Source organism: Helianthus annuus, chromosome 9 (genome assembly GCF_002127325.2).
Source record: "Helianthus annuus cultivar XRQ/B chromosome 9, HanXRQr2.0-SUNRISE, whole genome shotgun sequence".
Taxonomy (NCBI): Eukaryota; Viridiplantae; Streptophyta; class Magnoliopsida; order Asterales; family Asteraceae; genus Helianthus; species Helianthus annuus.
Genome location: NC_035441.2, coordinates 180,403,441 through 180,411,292, shown reverse-complemented (window position 1 = coordinate 180,411,292; position 7,852 = coordinate 180,403,441). Strand labels below are relative to the sequence as shown.

Sequence of the window (7,852 nt, the reverse complement as noted above, 5' to 3'; positions counted from 1 at the left end):
ATAAAATACCGCTTGGTCGGGCAATTGACCCTAACTCATTAGTAGTTGGGTATTATCAATGTGACCCATTTAAAAATTGGTTTTGTTTGTTTTACGCCTTTGGGAGTTTAATGACCATGTCCCGGATATCCTTGGCATCATTCATGAAATGGCCACGACATTGACACGCGGGTGTAGGCGTACACCCGACAATGTGTCCATATTATTAAGGTATAACCGTTGGTTTCCCGCCGCAGATTTATACTATGTGGTGTGTCTATTAATCTTAAACCCGGCACGAACCGGGCGACTAAACGCATAACAAACATGTAATTCTTTTACAAGTTTAAATTTGATTAATTATCCCAAGTTATAAAAAGTTTTGTGCCATGTGCATTCAAATCAATTTTCTAAAACATTTTCAAAATAAGTCAGTTAAATTGTATTTCCTAGTGTAAACTGACGTATTTTCCCCAAAAAGATTAAGTGCAGGTTCTACACGTAATAGGCTGGCTACTCCTTAGCATCGTAGAGTCTCGCAAGCTTGGATGCCATTTATCTGTTGAACAATTCTCCTTTTTATTTTGATCCGCCTGTGGATCTATTTCAGCTACTATGTGATACTTGGATATTACATTTTGTTTGGTTGAAATAAATCTATCTTATTGCTTCCGTTGTGCATTATAATTTGTGTTGTTTGACTATGATGATATCAACTACGTCACGATACTCCCCCACCGGGCCACTGGTGACACGTGGAAATTAGGGGTGTGACAAACAGCTTCTGGACCAATCAAATTAAGCTCCCAATTATGTCGCTTAGATCATGAACAACTATTCTTCAATATCGCACAAAGATATGATACGGTGGTTTGGTCTGTATTTGAGAGAGAGAGAAAATGAGTTTTAGTGAGAGATGAATAAGTTTTTTGAAATTAGGGTATGAGGAAGAAGCAGCTGAATTTATTTGAGAGAGAGAGAGGGAGAGAGACAAATATTATGTATGAATTTTGAAATTTGAAATGATCTATGTTTTGAATTTTGAATCTAGAGCCAAGATTTTGAATATGGGCAGTGATTTTGATTGTTGAGGATACAACATAGGTTGAATTTTAGAGATGGGCAGTGGTTTGGATTTTAAATGTGGGTCAGACCTTTGAAATGTGAAGATATGGCAGTGGTTTGGATTTTAAAGTGATTTTAAGTTAAGATTTATGATATCACTATGCTCTCTTTATGGTTGTCACCTCATTGTTGATGACATAAGAAAAGCATTGTTGAACAACATCTCCTGCTGACACATCAGCTTTTCTTATGTCATTAAGATTCCTCTTATTATAGAAATTATAGATAAATTTATACATTTGACTTTTTAACTCGTGGAAAATGGTATATTTGTAGCTTTTGGTTTTCTTTTGTTCCTCAGCGCATTGTCGGGGCATCTAGAATCATAATTATTGATTCGAATCCGAGTTGGGCCAATGAAGGTAAGTTGGTCAATTTTTGATTTATATGTGTCAAATGACTTGCTTCTTGATATACATTCATTTCTTTAAAAATGTTGTATTCTTCTTTGATAAACCTCTCTCGTACGCTTTATTTTTCTAGCGCAACACACACATACTCTTTGTTTAAATTGACTTTAATTTTTTAGCCTCACCAGATGGATAGCGGTATTGACATAATGGATGACGGTTTTGGATGATGGATTGTTAGAATTATATTCGAGTTTTTTATATTATAAATATGTTATTATGATAAATTTTACATTCAAGTTTTTTGCTAATAGAAAATACTAAAAGTAAATTTTAACCATTTAAGATCGTATATATTATAACATCTTCTACCTTGAACCCGTAACATAATGAGTAAATGATTACTCGAAGAGTATACCACCAAATATAAGATACAATTTTAAAATCAAGTTTCGGGTTAGAACTATGAATACTTATCTCCATCCAACTCATAATATTTAATGTGTCTATTTCTAACAACTAAGGGTCAGTTAAATAATACTATCACCGTCTTTATTTATTACAATGGTCGTTATTTATATGATAGTGTAGTTATATTTAAATAATATAACGGTACGTCAATCTGTTTTTGTTAAAAAGGAGTATAAATTCATAAGAATACAAGGAAAATATATGAATTTCCCATTAAACTTACAAAATAAGCATATACTCAAGATGCACTAATTTTTCATGAGTGGTAATACTACTTTTCATATGTCGTGAGATTCGGGCGGCTCCGTGGGTTGGTTATGGGTCGAAACGGCAATAATGCTTCATAAATGGTATTATTATGGTGAAGGGGGTGTACCTCTCATGGGATGGGGGAAAATTTTCACCCACCCAATCATGATATGCCCATGTCAATTCTCCTCTCATACACCACTCTTGCCCAAAAACACAAGGGGTGGTTTCACCCAAACAATTTTTTTAAATAAAAAATAAAAGGCATGATTGGTTTGAAAGATAGTAGGCCCCACCATTACCCTCTCTCCCACATCTTCCCCTCATGCGGCAAGTAGTCCCCGCTTAAGACCTCACCGTGCGGCAAAACCAGGGTTGGCGGCGGACTCCCCTCGCGGCAAACGGGTTCCCCGCATGCACCCCTCTTACCCTTAGGATGATTTAAGGATGTAGTAAGATGGGTGGGTTGGCTGATATTGAAACTGGTTTGGAACCGATAGGAATTGTCAGTTTGAGACCAATTTGAGAACCCCGTTGGAACCAGTTTGAGGCAATACCAATCCTCTGTAACGGATCTAGAAGAAAAGTTTATGGGTAGCGTAAAATCGTTTGACTTATGGGTATCCTAATATTATTTGCTTAGGGGTATCACGATAGATAAAACGGTGAAGAATTTTTTGTTTCTTATACTAGTATTACACTTTGAAAATTGAGGGGTAACACGGTTTGAACTAGGCCTGTAAACGAACCGAACGAACATGAACATAGGCATGTTTGTGTTCGTTCATTTAACTTTAACCGAACACGAACATATAATCGAACACATTTTTTGTTCGTGTTCGTTCATTAAGAAATCGGGCATGTTCGTTCGTTCGTTTAAAGCCTAAACGAATAGTTCACGAACATTAATTAACACGAACAAACAAAACAAAAAAAATTAACTAAACATATTTGAATAAACATAAACAAACATAAATTAACATGATTGAACAAACAAGTCTAATATATTACAATTCATCCGAAAACATATCTAAATTAAAGTTCATAAGTATACTAATTAGTCGTATTAATATAAGTAGTTAGAAAACCTAATATTTATATAAATCTAACTATTTATCTATTTACTAAAATTTAAATGAACGTTCATGAAAGAACATAAACGAACGTTCATGAACATAAATGAACGAACACAATGCGTGTTCATGTTTTTTTTTCGTGTTCGTTCGTTTATTAAATAAACGAACATAAACGAATTTCTCACCGAACAAGTTCATGAACGTTCAATTATGAACGTTCAATTATGAACGTTCAATTCATTTAGAGGCCTAGTTTAAAGTAAAAAAACCAAATCGTGCACCTCTTAATCACAAACCCGTACCATTTAATTTAACCCTTAATTCGGTTGGCAAAACTAACTTCCACCAAACAAACGACGGATTTTTCTATGCTCGTACCTATTTTACTAAACCAAATCACAAAATCCGTCAAATCTCCCAATAACCGGCGTTTTTCAGCAACTTCAAGAAGAATTCCATCTGGATTCCCTCAAAAGGTAAGCTACTAAACCCCATTTATTCCTAATAATCGCTATGGACATTGCTTTATCTCCTTATCAGAACAAATCAGTTGTCGAAAGCAGCTCTTTACCCTCAACAGATGTTAAAAACATTCAAGAAAGACCCTTAGTTTCTGGGCCTCACTTGTTAAACATAAGAAAACACAAAACACATGCATCTAGGATTACTTGTTCTTTTGTAGAACATGGATTGCATCCGAAACCGAAACCGAAGCCGCTGAAAAGTGGTTACGAGGTTGTAAAGAAAGAAGCTAGTTTAGAAGAGTCTAGACAGATGAAAGGATCTGGTTCTAGTTCTGGACTTTGTGGCCAGATTGAGAAATTAGTTCTTTGTAAAAGATATAGAGATGCACTTGAAATGTTTGAGATTTTGGAAAGTGAGTGTCAGTATGATGTTCATGTTGGTAAGAGTACTTACGATGCGTTAGTGGATGCTTGTATTAGTTTGAAGTCGATTAGAGGGGTTAAACGAGTGTTCGGTTATATGGTTAATAGCGGGTTTGAGCCGGATTTGTATTTGAGGAATAGAGTTTTGTTGATGCATGTGAAATGTGGGATGATGATTGATGCACGCATGTTGTTCGATGAAATGCCTGAAAGAAATTTAGTTTCTTGGAACACGATAATGGCGGGGCTTGTGGATTCTGGAGATTATATGGATGCGTTTCGGTTGTTTTTAAGTATGTGGGAGGAACAATCTGAGGCTAGTTCGCGTACTTTTGCTACAATGATGCGTGCATCTGCAGGGCTGGAGATGATATTTCCGGGACAACAGTTGCATGCGTGTGCTATAAAAATGGATGTGAGTCAAGATATCTTTGTATCGTGTGCACTGATTGACATGTATAGCAAATGTGGTAGCATCACGGATGCCCAATGTGTTTTCGATATCATGCCTGAGAAAACTACCGTGGGTTGGAACACAATCATTGCGGGTTATGCACTTCATGGGTATAGTGAGGAGGCTTTGGATCTTTATTACGAGATGCAAGATTCCGGTGTTAAAATGGACCACTTCACTTTCTCAATGATAGTAAGAATCTGCACACGGTTAGCTTCATTGGAACATGCCAAACAAGCACACGCGGGGCTCGTTCGTCACGGTTTCGGGCAAGACATAGTTGCCAACACTGCACTTGTTGACTTCTATAGTAAATGGGGAAGACTCGATGATGCACGCAACCTGTTCGAGAAAATGCCTCTTAAGAATGTCATTTCATGGAACGCGTTAATTGCTGGATACGGTAAGCATGGTCGCGGAATTGAAGCTTTAGAGTTATTCAAGCGTATGATTGATGAAAGAATGACCCCAAATCATGTCACTTTTCTTGCTGTTTTATCGGCTTGTAGCTATTCGGGTTTATCAGATCAAGGATGGGAGATATTTGAATCGATGGGCACGGATTTTAAAGTGAAGCCTCGAGCCATGCATTATGCGTGTATGATCGAGTTATTAGGTCGTGAAGGGCTTTTGGATGAAGCGTTTGCTTTGATTAGAGATGCACCGTTTAAGCCGACAGTCAATATGTGGGCTGCTTTGTTGACAGCGTGTAGGGTCCACAAGAATTTCGAGCTCGGGAAATTCGCAGCAGAGAAAATATACGGTATGGAACCAGAAAAACTCAGTAATTACATTGTACTATTAAACATATACAACAGTTGTGGAAAACGTGAAGAGGCTGCTTCGGTTTTCCATACGTTAAAAAAGAAGGGCTTGAGGATGTTGCCTGCGTGTACGTGGATAGACGTCAAGAAACAACAACATATGTTTATTTCGGTAGATAAATCCAAATCCGATGTTCAGATTATTAAGAATTTGAAGAAATTGATGTTGAAGATTGCGAATCACGGTTATGTTCCGAAGAAAAACTCGTTGCTTCCGGATGTCGATGAACAGGAAGAACAGATGTCACTGTACCATAGTGAGAAACTTGCGGTTTCTTATGGGCTGATGAATACAACAAGTTCAACACAATTGCAACTTGTGCAAAGTCACCGGATTTGCGCTGATTGCCACCTGGCGGTGAAGTTGATGACTAAGGCAACGGGACGAGTGATTGTCGTGAGAGATGCTAGTAGATTTCATCGTTTTGAAGACGGGAAATGTTCTTGTGGTGATTATTGGTGAAGGACATTCATAAGTTTGTGCTTTGATACTTGCACAACTGATTTTTGTTTTCTTATAACAGTTTCTATTCTATTGTATAACAGAACATTAGGAACCAGTATAGATATTGTTGTTACATCATGTTTTGTAGTACAAATGGATTTGAATATGCTTATCAACTAAGTTCTTGTTTCATGTTTTGTATGCAATTTCTTTGTTAGACATTGTGAAAACCAAAAGGCACCATTAAAGGTTAAAATTTTACAAATATGATTATGATTGCAAAATGTTCATATATCTTCTTCTAACTGATAGCTTCAGTAAATAAGCAGTACAAATTTAAGAATTATTCCAATCCTGATAACGTAAAAAGAAGACAAAGATTCATTACAGTTTCAGATTATTAATCAGCGTGCAGATTTCTCTTTTGCGCTTTTTACTGGCGGGTTGAATAATACATTTAGGTGTTGTTTCTTTTTTCAGAGGTAAAATGTCTGCAGTCTACGGACCACATCTGCAGACATTTGTAGCTGAAGAGGTGGACCAAACCTTTGCAGCATGCGAGAGGAAGACTGTTTGTTTTTTAACTTCTGCAAGCTGCTGAAATAAACTGAAATATAAATAAACTGATTTTATTTAACTTAAAAGATGAACATCTGTATTCCAATAATCAAATAAACAAAAAACTATAATCAACTTATTAACATAATCAAAATTCAGAATTTAAACATCAATAATCAAGTATTTCATATTGGTAATCTAGCATTTGCAGAAGGATATATCTCACAGGGAGACCAGTTCACAGCACAAATTCAACCTATTGCCTCAAGAAAACCTTATATGGTTGCAACTTGCAAGGTATGGAGTTTTATAAGAATTTGCATAATCGTTAGTTCAACTTCAAACTAGGCGTCAGTCATGTCACTTGGTGGGTTGATTTGTTGAACCTAAATACGGCCCATATATTTATTTGTCTCAAAGACGTCAAACCTAACCTGTACTCACACTTAAAATTCATGTGACCTGAACACGACCCGGTGATCCGCATCCACTTAACCCATTTATATAATAAGTCAAACGGGGCCGACGGGTTGTGAACATGTTAAACAGTGTGGTGGGGTTGTAATTCATGGGTTGGCCAATTTAACAGAGATTATGGTGGAGGGGTCAAGAACGTCCATTGACACCTGGCTGTTGACCATGGGAATTTGTTGACCTCCCGATAAAGAATTTGATATTTTTGTAGAAAAAAAAATATGATTTGAAGCATGTAGTTATAATTGACCTCCCGTTATTGGGTGAAATAAGTGAATGCTCTGAATTTTCAACAACAAAACCAAGTGTCGGCCGCCGACACGATAATAGTTGTGGGCTTTCATTGGGCTAAATGGGCGGCAGGGATAATAGTGTCAGACAGCTGTCTGGCACTCCCCTATTGGACCAACAAATTTACGATTTTATCCCTCTTTAAAATTACGATTTTGCCATTAGTTAAAAATTATGTTTTCGCCCTCGGTTAAAAATAAATTTACGCTTATGCTCCCAGCTAAATATTTCAATTTTCCCCCGGTTAAAAATTACGATTTTGCCCCGTTTCAATTTACAGTTTTGCCATTAGTTTTTTCCCTTAAAAATACGATTTTCCAATCAGTTCAAAGTTATGTTTTTACCCCCACTTAAAAATAAATTTACGCTTTCGCTCCCAGCTAAAAATTCCAATTTTGCCCTCGGTTCAAAATTACGATTTTGCCCCGTATAAATTTATAGTTTTGCCATTAGTTTTTTTTCTCACAGCCAAGTTACGATTTTACCCTCAACTTAAATTTACATTTTCCCCATCGTTTTTGTTTGTTTTCCTGGTGACATTACAAGTTTGCCCCCAGTGCAAAATTACAGTCGTGCCGGCAACTTCCTGGCACTCCCCCGTTGGTCCATTTAGTTTACAGTTTATCCCCGAATTAAAGTTATGATTTGGTCTTCAGTTAAAAATTACGT

The 7,852-nt window shown here is 36.7% G+C and overlaps 1 protein-coding gene across 1 annotated transcript; it reads left to right on the top strand.

Annotated features, from left to right (window-relative positions):
• The first annotated feature begins 3,588 nt into the window (after window positions 1-3,588).
• On the top strand, window positions 3,589-6,066 carry LOC110879907 (pentatricopeptide repeat-containing protein At5g50390, chloroplastic). The gene has a single exon (XM_022128446.2). The coding sequence runs from the start codon at window positions 3,764-3,766 to the stop codon at window positions 5,876-5,878; it is 2,115 nt and encodes a 704-aa protein (XP_021984138.1). The 5' UTR covers window positions 3,589-3,763; the 3' UTR covers window positions 5,879-6,066.
• The last annotated feature ends 1,786 nt before the right edge of the window (window positions 6,067-7,852 follow it).

What these genes read in the sequence shown, in the direction of transcription:
- LOC110879907 (XM_022128446.2), top strand. Translation starts at nt 3,764, where the DNA reads ATGGACATTGCTTTATCTCCTTATCAGAACAAATCAGTTGTCGAAAGC.